Here is a 17,269-nt window from a genome sequence, read left to right as displayed (position 1 = left end):
ACTGAATTCCACGTTATAGCAACTGACACTGAACTAACTGTAGGAACAATGGAAAAGACTTTATGTAATGTCCACGGTAAGTCGCAGTAACTTAATGATATTCTATAGTTTGTTGTTAAATAGAAACTCAGATATTGTGTTGAGTTTCCAGAGGTCACATTTGCGTGTTATTCGTTTTTTATGTGCATGACAAGGCAGTTTCTCTCCATGGTCATTTCCTTTTTTGATTTCACCAAACATATTAATCCCATACGTTCCCTTGCTAACGTGCAGTGAGTAGAAAGTATATGTGATTCACTAAATACCTTGTTCTCTATATCCCCATACAGGCAGCGTGTGTATGCTAAAAACGGGCGTAAAAGATGGACCAAATAAAGGCAAAAGCTTCTACGTATGCGTTGACAGGCAAGGCTGTGATTTCAGTCAGCTGGCCAGGTATTTACATCATTTCCACAATGATTCCCTTTTTCTGTCCCTGTCAGACGAGTATAGAGAGTATGTCAAAGGCGAGGGTGGATCCTATTGCCTATCACAGCAGTGACATGGATTATAGATCCTGATTATTGTGAAAATATATAGGTTCCCACACTAAAGCAGCCTTAGGACGTCCAACCTAGAACTGTTCCACAATCTAGTACCTGAAAGTAGAGATGCATGAGACCACTCTCTTATATCTAAACACCTGAAACCCCTTTTTAGATTTGTTAGCTTATGTAATATATGCAGTTTCATATGTTTGGTTTGCCAAAGTCTTAACTGTCTCTTTGGCACATACTGATTTTGCTTTCATACTCGTATCCAATTTTATTCCACTCACATCAGCCATTATTTTATACACACTGGGTCTGATTCTGTCTATTGCTATTGTAAAAAGAAACTGTGTGTTGTCATTTAATGGCATACTAGTTCATTTGTTTGGCAAATTTTACATTTCTTCTTCCCCTTTTGGGTTTGGAAGAGAAAGCAAGTTTTTTTTTACTCTGACTTATCATCGTGTTTTTGATCTGCAATATCATCATCATTATTATTATCATCTCCTCCAGTGTCCCACCATCCCACTGCCTCCATCATGAAGACTCGATGGTGGAACTTCAAGCTCTCACCTACATTCAGCAGCAGGAGAGCTACAGGTGGGTGTGCAGGTGGATTGTGTTGTGGTCCAAAACAAAAAGGATTTTTCTTTTTGTATACATGTGATGAAACTTGACTGAACCGTATATAGTATTAAACTGTTGTTAGCTCATTTTGCATAGCTTGCTTGTTTTCTGGTGCTTTGACTTGGATGCTGAATGAACCCCTACTAAACGGTTCTGTCCACTGTGTCCTGTTGTTTGTCCACTAGTGTCGCTGTGTTTTGTATGTTTTTGTGTGATCCTGGCTGCTGACCAATTGACCTGCAGGGACAATAAAGATACCTTGAACCTTGAACCATGAACATTCCTGTTGGCAGCTTTACATGTATATTAGCCACTTGAATAAGATACCTGTTTTAAGGTGACCACACACCTGGTTGCTTGTATCGGACCTCTAATTCTGAGTTGTTCTCTTTTTCCAGGTTGTTCTACCGCTGTATTGTGGGGAAAAAAGCCGGCCAGAGGTGGTGTGGATACGTGCCTTGGACTGCAGTAAGACACCATACACACCTTTTATTTCTATACCGTTGGCACCAGCCAGACCTGGGACTCATTATATGTTGACAACACTTTTATCTCTCCAACTCTCAATCGTCACACACTCATGTTCACAAATTTATGTTGAATTCTTTCTCATCATTCCAACTTTTCTTCAGAGACCAAATATGTTAGTGTCAGATTTACAAGTTTTAAGTACAAGTTTGTGTAATTAATTACTGTAGAGATATAATCGGATATTTAGAAAATTTGCGAGTAGGTCACTGACTCCGATTCAAGTGTATCCGGGAATCCTTGTTGCATGTAATGCTGCATCACTCCCCTTTGAACTTATTTTCTTTAACTTCTCCATGTTTCACTGTCTAAGCATAAAGCAAAAGCATGGAATGTAACTGCAACAAGTAGTCGAGCCATCAATTAGTTGATCAAAAGAAAATTAATCTTTAACCAGAGCTGCAAAATATGATCAAAATGGCTGAGTGCAATATCTAAAGTTGCAGTTTTTTGATAAAGGTAAAATATGTGACAAACAACATTTTAATGAAGTACTGTAGTGCTGCAGAGATGCTCTGGTCTTCAAATCTTGTTCTCCAGATGCAAGAGAGTGAAAATGAAAATTGCGATCCAAAAATGGTCATTCTCACCATCATCTGACAATCGCAGTATCTGTTAAAATAATTAAGTTAAGTTTTTTACCATATCATGCAGCCCCATTCTTTAAATATTCTGATGGTCATTTAAGGAAAATTACAAACATTTAGTAGGCAAATAAGTAAGTTTATTTAAAGTTTAAATGAATGCGTTGCTTTAAACGTTATAGTACACATTACAAATAAAGTGATTGCAGCACATCAAAACAGAAAATAATCAAAACGGAACAGAAACCAATTCTTCCAAAGATGTAGGTTTTACAGTCAGGGTGAATGGTTCCAGGTTCTCAAAGGGAGGAATATGATGCTTCTCTTTGTTTTATAATATAATAAATAGTACAATAACAAAGTAATACGTTAGATGACATTTTCACTGTCTTGTGATGTTTTATAGACCAAACAGTTAATCAATTAATTGTGAAAATAATCATTTATCAAAATTTAATTTATTGTAAAATTGTGTAAATAGTTTCTTAATTTGCTTCCTTTTCCTTAAAACTGTTACCTATTTTTAAAATATCTGTTGTTTTCCACCATTGCAGCCAGAGAAAGAAAAGAGAAACCCTCTGTCTGATGCACAGCTGCAGCCCTCCTGCCTGCCACCTGCCCGAAACCCTTTTAAGGCTCCCAGCAAGACTGACAAGGACTCTGAGAGGAGAAGGATGCAGAGTGATAGAAGTGATGAGAAAAAAAGAGAGGAGAAGGACAGTGAGGCGAGTCCCAAGGCTGAGGGAAGAGAAAGTAATCAGAAAGAAAATGTGAAGAGCAAAGGTGCAGGAGAGAAAGATGAGGAGGAGGGCAAGCTGAATTCATCCGATACTTACAGAGGTAAACAACTTCCAGCAGGGATGAAGGTAAAGAAGAGAGTTTCAGATGAGGAGAGAAGAAGTCCCAAAGCTAATGCTGTGGAAAAGGTGACGGAGAAGGTGAAAGACAAGATTAAAGAGAACCACACTGACACGAGAGAAGGAAAGAAAACGATTTCTTCCTCCAGTGTCAAGGCTGCTCATCCTGAGAAAATAAATCAAACCTCACAGGATCCTCACAAGGACTCGACCCAGAAACCAGCCAATGGTAAAACCTGTGTGGTGGAACAAACTGTAAAAGACAGTGTCTCTAAATCTGCACTGAGTGGAAGCACTGATGCTTCCAGAGACTCTGATAGCGCATCTAACAAACCAACAGAATCCACAGAGTCCAGTCAAAACAAAAACAACCAAGACAATGATGATGACGACGTAGTGTTGGTGTCTGTGAAACCTGCTGCTCAGAAGACTCCTCCTGCCTCTACTGTCCAAAAGACCCTGACCACCTTCCCTGGCTTCCAGCCAGCGTCTAAGGTCAAACCTCAGCAGGGAGATCCCAAAGGGCTGCACAGCCTGCTCACTGCTCAGCTCCAACAGAAAAAGGTAAGTAAGTGACTCACCCAAACACATGACTGACTATTTGGCCAGATTTTTGGGAACAATTTAATCTGGATAAAAATACTGGATTGTTAGGCTTATGGTAATATTGTTATAAAGAATTCTGATCAAAGATATGCACCTCAAACATATCTTCAGCCTTGCTTTGCTGCAATTTCTTGTGGTCTGTCAGCACATAAACACCTAAATAAATTTGTGATGAGCTAAAATCAGCTGATAAGATGGACCATGCTGATGTAATGTTGGACTCCAGTGGCACAGTCTTGTGTCCTGTCTGCTGCAATCTGATGGAAAACTGAGAGTAACTGATGTAGCAGATGCATAGAGAACATTTTTATCGCTTAATTGAATGATGATAAACAAGCAGTAAAATCTCATAATATACCTCATTTGCCATCTGACTCTATGGTAGCTCGATTAAAAAATGAACACAATACTTGCATATGCCAAAAACACTGCGTCTCTGTAAGAAATGAAGGCGCTGATGGATTTTTGATGGATTCTTTCTTAGACTCGTGCCACATGGGTGTGCCAGCTATCGATTTGGACCCCTACATACATATATACAGAAAGTGACCCATCTGATGTATAGCAACAGAAATGGTGTCTCCACAGTGACATAAATGTTACATAAATATCAACTTCATGGTTTATATTTATGTGAAATTCATTTAATCAGCCTGTTACTGCTATTACATCATCACTTGGTTTCAGGTGGAAATGTGCAGATACTTATGATGATGATGATGTATTTCTAGTGTACACCATTAAATCAAAATCAGAATATTGCTCTATTCTTCTTCTCCACCAATGAGCTCATCACATAGTTTAGCTCCAAAACTGTGAAACTGAATGCTGTGCTTTCTGACATTTGAGACCACAACGGGCCTGTGTCTTAAAAAAAACAAGAAAGAAAACATTGTGACAACACTTGGAAATGATGTATCATTGCCTTAACCTTGTCTCTGACTCTGTAGACAAGGAGGGAGTTTTATTCTCTCAGCCACCTAAAACGTAGAACAAGCGATGCTGATTTATTATTGAAACATTTTAGAAGTCTAAACAGTCTACAGTGTTTAGTACTACAGACCACAACAGCAGAACATATGGCACAACCTTGATTCTTTGGCTTTCATATGAATGAAACAGATATTCTCCTTAGAGTTAGGTTGTCATTTCTATACATCCATTTTAATCTGTATCTCTCTGTCTATCCTCTCATCCCATTAACATCCTCTCCTGTTAAGGCCACTCTGTCTGTGGTGAATGTGGCGGCTCTGCCAGATAAAGGGGAGAGGCTGAGGACTCAGGTCAAAGAGCTGGAGGATGCACTGGAGTCTCTGAGCCTCACTGTTGCTTCTCAGCCAGGTAACCTACTCACTGTGCATTAGGGAGATTATATATAGATGTTTGAGAAATGTAGGCCTGTTTTTAGTTCACTAACATAAAGCGTTTATTTGAGAATTAACACTAATGTTACAGCTGTAATGTACAAATCACTTTCAGAATCCCAGGTTGGACAGAAAAGCAGTGATGCTAGTGCGGGTAGCAGCCAAGTTAACCCATTCAGCCGGCAGGGCGGCACCATCCTGCTCCCAGCCCCCCCTGCCCTGGGGCTCTCCCAACACCAGGCCTCCAGCAGCTCCCTGGGGCTCCAGCTGAGCCAGGGCTACACCCAGATGTATGGAGGTAGGCCGTACGTGGAGACATTTCTGTAACTCTGTCTGCCCTTTCCAGTTTTATTTTAAGCTAGCTAGCCTGTTGCAGGAGATGGCTATCCTCACTTTTCAGCATCTCTATTTCCCCTGTGATTCTGTTTTTTTTAATTATTTTTTTATTTTAACATTTTATGAGTTAACTCTCAGTCATTCATCTTTCCAGTGAATCCACAGGCCCAGGCTTTTTATGGTGGCAGGATGACTGATGGACGTCTGCTGGCGGTGAAAAATGCCACCTGCGAGGCCATCGACCATCTCCACAAATCCCTGGAGTCTTGCCCTGACCCTGAGGCCGAGGTTCCAGACCCCAAAGGCATCAAGGTTAGATACTCCTTCAGTCACTAGTCTGGTTTTCATCAGGCCCTCACTTAGAACATTTGAAACTACTAATGAGGAAATGATGCATCCATTGTTCATTCTAATATGTTTTTAAAATAAAAAATATGTGGACACCCATTCATTCAGGCAGGGTATGTAACCTGACCTGGAGCTGAGCTGTGTAGCAGATTGATGCTCATAGTTTTGGAATGAGATGTTGAATAATCTTTATGGGTGTAACCTTTGGGTGTCCACATACTTTTGACCATAGTGTATTTGCTATATTTAGGAAGACGTTCTAAGAAATGTTTATTTTAGATTCACTTGACAACTGGTTATGAAAACAGAGCTTCTACTTATTCTTTAGATTGGTCTACCATGTAACTCTAATAATGACATTGTCCTCTTGGTTGATCAGGTGACGCTCCTGGCCCATCAGAGGAGAGCTTTAGCCTGGCTGCTCTGGAGAGAAGCCCAGAATCCCTGTGGAGGAATTCTTGGTATGTTCACCTTTTTATTTATTTACTTTTATTTTTTTTACATGATTGTTATTAAAAAAGATTACAACAAAAACAGATGACAAATCTTAAGGAATGTGAGATAGAGGTGTTATTATAGCTATTGTTTCATAGGCTTCAAATCATAATTGTTTTTTCTTTGCTTCTCCTTCTTGTTCTTGTCGCTCTTTTTTGGATTAAGCGGATGACATGGGTCTGGGGAAAACCCTGACCATGATTTCTCTCATACTGGCCAAGAAGAAGAAGGCAAAAGATGAAGATGAAAAGAAGGAAGAGAAGAAGCTGGAGGGTTGGATCTCAAAAACTGGTAAATATAACCTCTTCCCACTCGTTCGGTTTGTCTGATAAATGACAGCGTTGTAATCTGTGTGCATGCAATTCAGATTTAAATTGGATTGAAACCTCTCTTTTTGTTTCAATTCTGGAGGTCAGACTTAAATTGATTATTCAGTATGCACATTTTGATTAATTTTTGTTTGTTTGTTGATCATCCAGACTCTAGCCTGGTGGTTTCTAAAGGCACCCTGATCATCTGTCCTGCCTCGCTGATTCACCACTGGAAGAGAGAGATTGAAAGACATGTCAAGACAGGCAAGCTGACTGTGTACCTGTACCACGGCCCCAACCGCGAGAAAAGTGCCAGAGTGTGAGGGAACCATTCACACATACACACCACTCTTGTTTTATCTTTTCTGCAATGTGTCTCTGTTACTAAACGTGCAGTGACACCCTATTTTTATTTGGTCTGAACCAGGCACAAAGGAACACCTCCTGTGTTATAGTTTTGTGTTCGGTTCATTTACCTTTATGTCTGATTGAATACTTAAAAACGGCTGTAAAGAAGCCATAAAAAGACAAGGAACATGATTAGATTGCACCACAGGTCTGTTGTTGACTTGTGTGCCTTCTAAGCAATTTTGAACACCACTGATCTGTCTTGCTGAGACAGAGCCCACTTCCTGTTTGCGCTTTTCACACAACAAATAACCGCTCACTTAACCCCAGAAAGAATCTTTTTGTATTATTCAAGAATTTTATCAAATAACACCACAGCATGATCATTTCACTAAAAAGTCAAAAACTGATGCAGAACTATTACCCAAACCTTGATTTTATGTTCAAGGTTGCCTTCCGGTAGCATCAGTATTTGATAAGTTGGGAATTCTTACAGATTGGACCTTTTTAATATCTTCCACACTCATTCTGTCATTCTATTCAAGTTTAGAGGATTGTTAAAGCACACGCAATCGAACTGAATTAAGTGTTCTCTTTCTGTCCCTCAGGCTGGCAGATTATGATGTGGTGGTGACCACATACAGTTTGGTCTCTAAAGAGATCCCAGTCCAGAAGGAGGAGGCTGAGAAACCCACCAAAGATGCTGATGATGTGGTGAGAAATATTTATTCATGACAAAAAACCGCAGCTTCATTGCTGTAGCTTAAAATTATTCTTGTAAGATGTGAAAAATGATAAATGATCTCTGGCACCAAAACTAATGACTCAAACTTCTTCATCTCATGTTTTTTCCCCTCAGCCACCACACTCGGCTCCTCTTCTGAGAGTGGCCTGGGCCCGGGTGGTTCTGGACGAAGGCCATAACATCAAGAACCCAAAAGTGCAGACGTCCATGGCTGTGTGTAAGCTGAGGGCTCGTGCCCGCTGGGCTGTCACTGGCACACCCATCCAGAACAACCTGCTGGACATGTACTCACTGCTCAAGTAAGACAAAAACACAGTGAATACAAGAGTTTTAGAAATCTTACCTGGTAGAGACGCTCCTTCCGTTTTGTTTGCAGGATGGACGTGTCTGGTTTTGCCCTATTTTTATTGACGTTAAAGTATATTAAAGAATTTTAAATTACAACAGGAAGATTTGTGATGACTTTTTATGTAAATTTTGTTTATGAGAGATGCACTGCATATCAATGTAAACGGCAAAAACTGAAATGGAAAATATGATAGAATAAAACTAAACCATAGAAGCTGGTTAAAGTAAATAATAAACATACAGATAATCAATTTATAATCCATTAAGGTGGAAATTTTCATGACTTTAACTGATGTATCCATCTTCATATTTAAACTAGGGGAAAAATAAGCTTTTCATTGCTGATCAGGAGTTAAAAAATGAAAAGTGCTTTATAAGTGGCCACAAGATGGCGCTATAGATTAACCTCAACTTTAGAGACTCCACTGAAATCTGTTTAGTACTCACCTCTGAAATATCAGACTAACAACCAAACATACAGGAACAAAATCACCACCTTGTTGGCGCTAACCAACTTTTCAGTTAGAGAAAGAAAAGGTTCAACTTTAAATATTTATATCTATTATGAAGAGCCTGAAGACTGTTCTGAGTTGACATCTTGTTCCATTGCAGAAAAAAATATTGTTGAGTGAAATGGTGCTTTTCTCCTGGTAATGCACAGAAAAATGTTTCTGACCCTGAAGTGGTTTTTAAATCTACTGACCTCTTCATTGTCAAGTGAAGTCCACATGATTCATTTAAATGCGACTGTGTTTCCTCACTGTCTGTCTCCGTCTGTCTTTCAGGTTTCTGCGTTGTTCTCCGTTTGATGAGTACAAACTGTGGAAAGCTCAGGTGGACAACGGCTCTAACAGAGGCAGAGAGAGACTCAACCTCCTGACAAGGAGTCTTCTCCTCCGACGGACCAAAGACCAGCTGGACTCCACAGGAAAACCACTGGTAGGGACGCACATGCACCTTGGATGGCAGCATTACATTGAGGACATTCATTATGAGGGCCACAAAGAAAATTTGCGGCTGGTTTGTTCAGACAAAAAGATCCGACTCTTTGCAATCTACAACTGAGGCGTTCTCTGATTCAAACATCAACACTCACTGTGGATCCAGGCTGAAGTGAAATGTTGAATGTTTCAGGTGTCTCTTCCTGATCGGACCCTCGAGGTGCATCGACTCAAACTGTCCCAGGATGAACAGGCTGTGTATGATGTGGTCTTTGCCCAATCCAGGTAATATAACCTGTCATATTTTTCAATTTAAACAGATTTATGAGAAATCATCTCCCGTATCCTCTGTTTGTCTTTTACAGTGTACTCACTCATTCTTCGGTTTCAAACCCAATATAAGAAAATGCTGAGGAAAAGTTGTATGCAGTTGTACACACACAAAAGTTGAAGATTTTACCATCCCATTCCTTGTTTTGTCAATATATTAAAGACTACACAATTTGGCCATTGATGATAAATGATTATCAAGATTTTTTGGGGGGGAATTTCTGATTTTATCTAGTGTTGTTTGTGTTTTTGCAACAACTTCACAACCTTTCTTTTCTTTTGTCCATCTCCATAATGTTTTCCATTAAGTGTGTGGGGAAAAAAGGCTAGGAATTAAATAAAGACTAACCAGTGTTCCCTATTGAACTAGACTCTGACTACCATCAAGGATGCTTACGACAGCTCCGAGGTCTAAATGTGTGTAACTGCTTAAAAAAGAGACGGGATGCCGTTACGTCTAACTGGATACAGCCGATGGATCATTAATAACATATAAAATGACACTAGACTGGTGATTTGCTCTTTTCCTCTAGATCTACTTTGCAGAACTACCTGAAGAGACATGAAGGAAATGATGTGAGCAAGGGAAACAAATCCAGTTGTAATCCCTTTGACAAAGGTGAGATATTAGATGGTTGATTTTTATAGTCCTCATCAGGCAGTTTGTCATGAATTCTGCCCCCATATTGTGAGAGGTGTGGCTATGATTATATGGAATAATATTTGTGCCTCAGTCCTGAGAACGCTTTTTGACAATTTGAGCACAGACAAACATGCTTTACAAGCACATGAATTATATTTTGTTGAGAAATTATCACACAAAGAATAATTTAGATTAGATAAGACAGCGTCATTAATCCCTAATGGAGAAAATAATTTGCAACCAAATCAACTCATACAAACATCAAACAATAGAGACATTATATTCACAGGACACAATAAAAATAAATAACACTAAAATATTGCATTTGAAACATGATTTAAAGCTGAAAGGTGCTCTGGATCCAGGCCACATCTGACGGCTGCTGACACGAAAGACCTCTTTTCATCTTTTGTTTTGATTGAGATTCTGTGCTTTTAAGACAAATCTGGTTTGCAATCAGTATTGTTAGAACTAATTGGTGTGTGTAATTAAAGGTCTGTGTGTCTTCCCTCCCCAGTGGCCCAAGAGTTTGGTGTGTCCCAGGCTGACCCTGCTGTGTCGAGTTCCCAGCAGCCTCAACAGGCGTCTAGCACCGTCCACATCTTGTCTCTGTTGCTGCGCCTCCGACAGTGCTGCTGTCACATCTCTCTACTGAAGAAGGTACACACACACTCACATGCTCTGACAAGGCTCACTGGGTTTGACATTCTCACACACATAAATACACACAAAGACCAACACAAGCACTGATTTCCTTCTGTCTCTCGTCCCATCTCTGCTCAGACTCTTGACTCCTCAGAGCTGCAGGGTGATGGGATCGTCTTGTCTCTGGAGGAGCAGCTCAGCGCTCTGTCACTCTCCTCCAATCCCTCGTCATCGGGCCCTGACCCGAAAGACACTGTGGCCCTTAATGGCACCCGCTTCCCCTCAAAGCTGTTTGAGGAAACCAGTGAGAGCAGCAAGGTGGGCAACCGTTGTTCTCAGCACCATAACAGCACAATAACCCCCTGAATGTGAGAATGTGTCCTGCAGGCTGTTTGTATTCTACTGTGACTAGAGAGACTATTCTCTTTCTGTGCAGTTTATAAAATGGTTGTATCAGAACTGTGGTTTTTAGAGGTCTCTGTGGAGGTCAGTAAGTGTAACAGGTTGTTTACAGGAGTTAACCATGGATAACCATGGTTTAGCCTTTCTCTCCCCACTACACATCTTAGAAAAGTCTAGATGAGAAGAAGTAATTGTTGGTGAGTGCAGACAGCATATGAGCACACAAGTGTCTTTGGACATAAAGTTCAGCTATAATTACTGCACCTACAGTAACAGTATCTTAGTTACTTTTATAAGTCATAGGTTAAAATCTGTCTTTGTCAAGAGCCCAGGGGAAATCTACATGTCTGGTGAGAAAATGTTGTTTTTCCGTGTTTGACGGGACAGGGTGTGATGCAGATCTTCAAATTTTCCTGTATCGCTGCTGTTAATGATGTTAATTTTAAACACAAATGAACTAATTCCTCTACCTCAATTTTCCAGATTTCTGCTATTGTCTCCGAGCTGAAGGCAATCAAACAAAGGAGTGATGATCAGAAAAGGTAAAATATCAAAGTCTCACAGTCACCTCAACAGTTTTTCTTCCAGTTATGTTCTAAATCTGCCTCAGTTTGACTTATTTCTTATTCTTGCAGCAAAAAATTAACATTCTTTTCATCCAGATAATTTAGCAATCTTGACCCCCTTTCTCACTGGTCATGAAAACCAACTAACACCCACTAAAATCTAGCTTTTGTCGTCAGTGGGAAAGGGTACAGTTGCTATCCTATCCTATTTTAGCATTTAAAAAATCTGCATATATGCAGGTATATATATATATGTGTGTGTTAAAATGGTATTGGTAAATCCGTCTCACCACAAGGTCCACACGGGAGCTGTTTTGGAGCTCTCGACTGTGTCCCACAATCTTCCTCAGCAGATAGAATTTTCATGAAAATCGTGATGTTTAAATGTCTCCATCTGCTATGGAAGATCTTTAAAAGGACTATACGTTAATTCACCTGTAAAGTGCTAACATCTGTTAACCTGTAAGTGGTCACCCTAATCGACCCAAAATAACAGTTTAAATGTTACCATCACATGTGTAATCCATGTTATCCTTCTCTCTGGTAATGTGTAGCGTGATCGTGTCCCAGTGGACCAGCATGCTCCAAATTGTTGCAGTTCATCTGCGGCAGATGGGCCTGAAATATGGTGTTATTGATGGGACTGTCAACCCCAAACGCCGCATGGACCTTGTCGAAGAATTCAACACTGACGCTAAAGGAATTCAGGTAAATCTCACCCAGAACTTTGTCAACAAAATACATGACTAAAACCTTTTAGTAGTTCAATACATATATGAAAAACACAAAACATTAAAAATGTAATGTCTCCTGTTGCTGTTTAAGGTTTGTTTACATTAGAAATGTACATTAACATGTGTATAACAGGCCTGTATTTTCAATAATAATCACTTGACAGATTTTTTTCAAATCTATAAAGTGAAAAAGTTAAGAAATATGCCTTTAACTCCATTGTTTGGTCACACAACTTAAAACACTTAAGATTTCCGACAGTACTGCTCAGGGTCAATCTTCAGAACTGGATTTTGACCAGTGTAACATTAAACTAAAAATATTTTTCGGATTTTCTGCCACAGGTGATGCTGGTTTCTCTTTGTGCCGGAGGGGTTGGACTCAATCTCATTGGAGGGAATCACCTCTTTCTCATGGACATGCACTGGTGAGACACACACTGACAGCACAAATCCAAGAGAGTATAATTGCTGGTGTTTGCTTCCCTCTGCTTGATGTAGCCAGCTGGACAAACAGCATGTCCTTTGTCTGAATTATTGCTATTTTTATTCCTTTTGTGCTGTTGTGCTTTGCTGTTGTTGTTAAAGTACTTGCTATTGCTCTCTTTTTGACCTTCAACTGAAATTCCCTTTAACTGACACTTCAACTGTCTCTTCATCCCATTCCAGTGCTTCAGTTTCAACTCTAATTACCATCGAACGTTTAACAAGACATTATTTAAAGACATTATAACCTTTTTACAGGGTTTCAGCAAAAATGTGCACTTTAACTTTCTTCAAACATGCTTGTTAAATTTTGCATCACTATATATATGGCAAAAAACACTTCTTTAATGAAAATTAATAAAGGGAGAAAATATTTGACATGTTCAGTATAACAGTGGTTGACCCGTGTACATTCTGACAGGAACCCAGCCTTGGAGGATCAGGCATGTGACAGAATCTACAGAGTTGGACAAACTAAAGATGTCACAATCCACAGGTAAAAAGCAGCAGGGTGTGTGTGCGTGTGTGTGTAGCTACTACTATTATTTAGTATTCCATCATACGATATTGTTACAGAAGGACAGTACTGAGATAGGTCAAGCTCTTGAGTGACAGAATACAAGTTAATGTTGAACAGAGTTAAAGTTGCCTAAAACAGAGATCCAATTCAAATTTCCATATAGGGAAGTGAAACAACAAATGTGAAGATTCATGAGAAACTTGAAAAAATGTTTTAAAGATGGCTAATAAATGAATCTGTACAAAAACTTAAGCTGTATTCATCTTCATTGTTAGTTACATTTACTAAAGGCTGTGGTGTGCCTTTTTTCTAGTGTATTATAATTTAGTTTATACGTGTGTGTGTGTGTGTGTGTGTGTGTGTGTGTGTGTGTGTGTGTGTGTGTGTGTGTGTGTGTGTGTGTGTGTGTGTGTGTGTGTGTGTGTGTGTGTTTCCAGGTTTGAGTGTGAAGGCACAGTGGAGGAGAAGATTTCCACCCTGCAGGTGAAGAAGAAGGAGCTGGCTCAGAATGTGCTGTCAGGGACAGGAAGCACCTTCACCAAACTCTCCCTGGCGGATCTCAGAATCATTTTTGGTGTCTGAGATGGGAGAGAACTGAAGACGCTGTGCCACACAGTCAAACCCACAGCTACAACACCAGATGGCCGTTCATACAAGTTTTAAAAATTCAGGTTATAAATCTGAAAAATCTAATCAGACTGAGGTAATAAATGACATAAATCGAAGATACTGGAGCACTCATTTTCTGCAATGTTATGATTTATTTGTGCAGCCTCTGTCATAGTTATTTTAATTTCTGGTAGCTTACTCATTATTGGAGTGAAGCAAATATTTCCCTCTATTTTTTTTCACCTGATTTTTTTATTTTGTTGTATGTGTGTTCATGTTTAAATAAATCCAGGTAATAACTGAACATACACGATGTATGATGTCCTTTGCATTGTCAATTTAAATGATTTATCAATTCAAAATGTTAGTTAGGTCATTATTTTAATTTTCTAAGGCAGGTTTGAATTAAACTAAATGCTGTCAGAACAAGTCACTGCTAACAAACTATTAAACTTCACAAGTATACATTTCCTGATATTTTGAATATGCTATTTATTTATCTGAAACATATCTTGGACACTGAATGTACTCTATATAAGGTAAGGTATTCAGAATACACATAAATCGTTAAATTTAATGTCACCCACCTTTATTGGCTAAACAAAAACTTTATTTTGAGTTAGTTTTGTGTTTTAAACGTAGCCATATGCAGGAGATGATAACACAAATGCTGTTTTCAATTATAAATGCGTGTCAAAGTGTTGTATCAGATTAATCTCTTGATTTCTGGCTCTGACTGTCTGCTTTGAGTAGTCCGCCATATTTACATCGCTCGGTACGTAAAAATCTGAGGGTCCATGCTGCCTTTACTAAACATAGGAGTTTTGGGTTTTAACATCTGAAACAACTATACACAGTAGTATTGGCATCCACATGTCGGAAAATCGATATTGCACTAAGCTAATGTCGTCACAATCCAAATAGTCAATACATGTCTATAGTGGAAACTAAAAAGGGGCATAACATGCATATCAGACCCCGGAGGTTGAAACAATATACCGGTGTTCGCCATTTAGTAGTGATTAGTATCGCGTGTTTCTGAATTACTTCAGTTATATGATACATGCTACGTACCGTAATGCACAGATTAGTTTTGCCCCTTACAAACTTCGAGCACAACAACTAAAAATTGATGAATAGCGTGAATACGACTTGGAAGTAGAATAATGGGAGGCTGGGAGCAGCATGTGAATGCAGCATTGTGAGAGCGGGCGGTAGCTGGTCTGCGGCGCTAGTGCAGTAACTACGGCCAGGTACGCTAGCGTCCTGTCTCGGTGAGCAAGCAACCAACGCGGCCTTAAGGAGTGCTGAATCTGAATAGCTAAATTTTTGCAAACCAGCACCAACCCGCAGCCATGGATGCTGAGACTGATAAGGTAGAGCCTGCGGACAGTGAACAAGACGAGGAAGAAGATGTGTACGAAGTGGAGCGGATCATTGACATGCGAGTGGAAGAGGTAACGTTAAAGCTAGCTAAATGCTACGTAGCCGCCTGGCTAGCTTGGCAAACATGGCTGGCATTGCTTTCACTCCACTCCCACGACGCATAGCCCACCTACAACGATGCCCAGACACTTTCTGTCATCTAAACGCCTCTCTGCAATGTATTTCAAGTGTATTTTGGTGCAGTGAATTGCTCTTGTGTCAGTTAAGCAGTCATATGACACTACTCCTTTGACGGGGCTCCCTGCTCGTGCACACACAGCATCGTTTTCTGTACAACTTCTCCCATGATGTCCGCTCGCCTCTCCCCTGCTGGGGCCAAGGACGGGCGCTTTGCAAGCCTGCAAATATTTTCATCACGGGCGCTCTTGACCAGCGGCATAGCTAGATCAAACAAATATTGGGGATAATAATGCTAGTCACATTGTGCACCAAACAGATTGAATGGTTGATGGTTCCCTGATGGTAAACAAAGCCAGTTAACGTAGTTAATTCCCAGTACGAAGGCTGCTAGGGTTACCATTGTGGCCGCCGTATTTGAAATGACATAAACTGACCGACTAAGCTGTATTGTACATTTCTGTGCATTAATAGAGAAATGCCACAGAGGATAATAATCAACTGGAGTTGGTTTTAATTGTTTTAAGTTACGTGGTGTCTTTCCGAGCACATAGTAACGTAGTTGTAACGTGTTGATCTGCTACGTAAAGTTACTTGAATATTTCAGTTTGGGGTTTAGCACCTGACCCACTAATGATAAACCTTCACTCTTATTGATTACAGTGTAGTGCTGAATGGAACAAAAGCATCAAAAATACCATTTATTAGCCAAGTATATCGTAGCCAAGGTATCTTTGGCGTGTATCAAGATTTTATTGAAAAAAAATAGAATTAAATCAGACTTTTGACTAAATGCTTTAGCTGTTGTTGATTGTGGGTGACTACACAGTTAATCCCCCCCTTCTTTACAGAGGTGATCCCTCCCATTATACTCTTAAATTGTGTTTACAAAGTAATGCCTAGTCCCAAGGAGGTGCCACATTTTCACACTTAAATAATAACTAGCCCTTCACGTGGGTGATTATGGAGGGAGTGCTTTTGTGTGTGTGTGTGAGTGTGTGTGTGTGAGTGTGTGTGTGTGTGTGTGTGTGTGTGTGTGTGTGTGTGTGTGTGTGTGTGTGTGTGTGTGAGTGGAGGTGTTGGAGGGTCAGGTTTGTTTTGTTCTTTGAGTGCCAGGCTTCACATTCACTTTGTTTGTTTACATCAATTAAAGTAATGAGATTTTCCCCCAGCTTTTGAAACTCTTAAGGTGATTTATGAGATTTAAAGATTCAGAAACACTGAGTTAACATAGGTGAATTTATGCTAGAGAAACATTATTATTATTATTATTATTATTATTATTATTAGTCTGTTTTTATCATAATTAGGTTGTTGTTTTTTTTGCATTATGAAGACACATGAATAAGTTAAGTATAGGTGAGGGAGCAACTTGGCAGAAAGGGAGAGATCACTTGCCAATGTTGCTTCCAACTGAAGAGAAATGTATTGATCTTCCCATCAAAAGTTAACTACTAAATAAGTTAGTTTCCATAACTGAACAGTTAGCCGTTTTAAGACGCATTCACACTGACAAAAAAAATTATCTCCAGCTACAGTGCTATCCTCACCTTTACACTGTTAAACAGTTATTTCAACTTTATCAAAGCAGCATCACGGTCAAGTCTTAAATGTAACAGTTTTCTTATACGAAACATGAATTTAAATGAACTTGAGCAGTGCCAGTATTGTTTGCTAAATACTGTGCTGGAGAGACTGTCACAGTGATAAGTACACTAATGCTGTAGATACTTGTTTTGTCACTGGTGCAGTTTTCCTGTTATTATTTCTGCATAGACATGTTTGACTTTAAGAAGATTAGGGTAT

At 39.6% G+C, this 17,269-nt stretch overlaps 2 protein-coding genes across 3 annotated transcripts in view; both read left to right on the top strand.

The window, feature by feature from the left end:
* ttf2 (transcription termination factor, RNA polymerase II) lies at positions 1 to 14,204 on the top strand. The gene is made up of 23 exons (XM_073473979.1): positions 1 to 76; positions 330 to 435; positions 1,044 to 1,130; positions 1,556 to 1,625; positions 2,824 to 3,690; positions 4,953 to 5,073; positions 5,212 to 5,394; positions 5,587 to 5,744; positions 6,160 to 6,241; positions 6,441 to 6,566; positions 6,755 to 6,905; positions 7,543 to 7,648; positions 7,794 to 7,978; positions 8,813 to 8,966; positions 9,162 to 9,253; positions 9,832 to 9,917; positions 10,459 to 10,601; positions 10,725 to 10,904; positions 11,472 to 11,530; positions 12,109 to 12,262; positions 12,631 to 12,713; positions 13,193 to 13,267; positions 13,729 to 14,204. Exons 1-23 carry the CDS (start codon positions 49 to 51, stop codon positions 13,871 to 13,873), a joined length of 3,441 nt encoding a protein of 1,146 aa, XP_073330080.1. The 5' UTR covers positions 1 to 48; the 3' UTR covers positions 13,874 to 14,204.
* Positions 14,205 to 15,056: 852 nt separating this feature from the next.
* mphosph8 (M-phase phosphoprotein 8) overlaps positions 15,057 to 17,269 on the top strand; it is a 28,473-nt gene continuing 26,260 nt past the window's right edge. The window contains exon 1 of one of the 2 annotated variants that reach the window (XM_073473408.1): positions 15,057 to 15,357. In XM_073473408.1, coding sequence (XP_073329509.1) covers positions 15,256 to 15,357 — 102 coding nt within the window. In that variant the 5' untranslated portion in view covers positions 15,057 to 15,255. The remainder of the gene's footprint in view (positions 15,358 to 17,269) is intronic. The other variant, XM_073473409.1, reaches the window with a different exon arrangement.

The sequence above is a fragment of the Pagrus major genome, chromosome 9 (genome assembly GCF_040436345.1).
Source record: "Pagrus major chromosome 9, Pma_NU_1.0".
Taxonomy (NCBI): Eukaryota; Metazoa; Chordata; class Actinopteri; order Spariformes; family Sparidae; genus Pagrus; species Pagrus major.
This window is presented reverse-complemented; position numbering and strand designations above follow the sequence as displayed.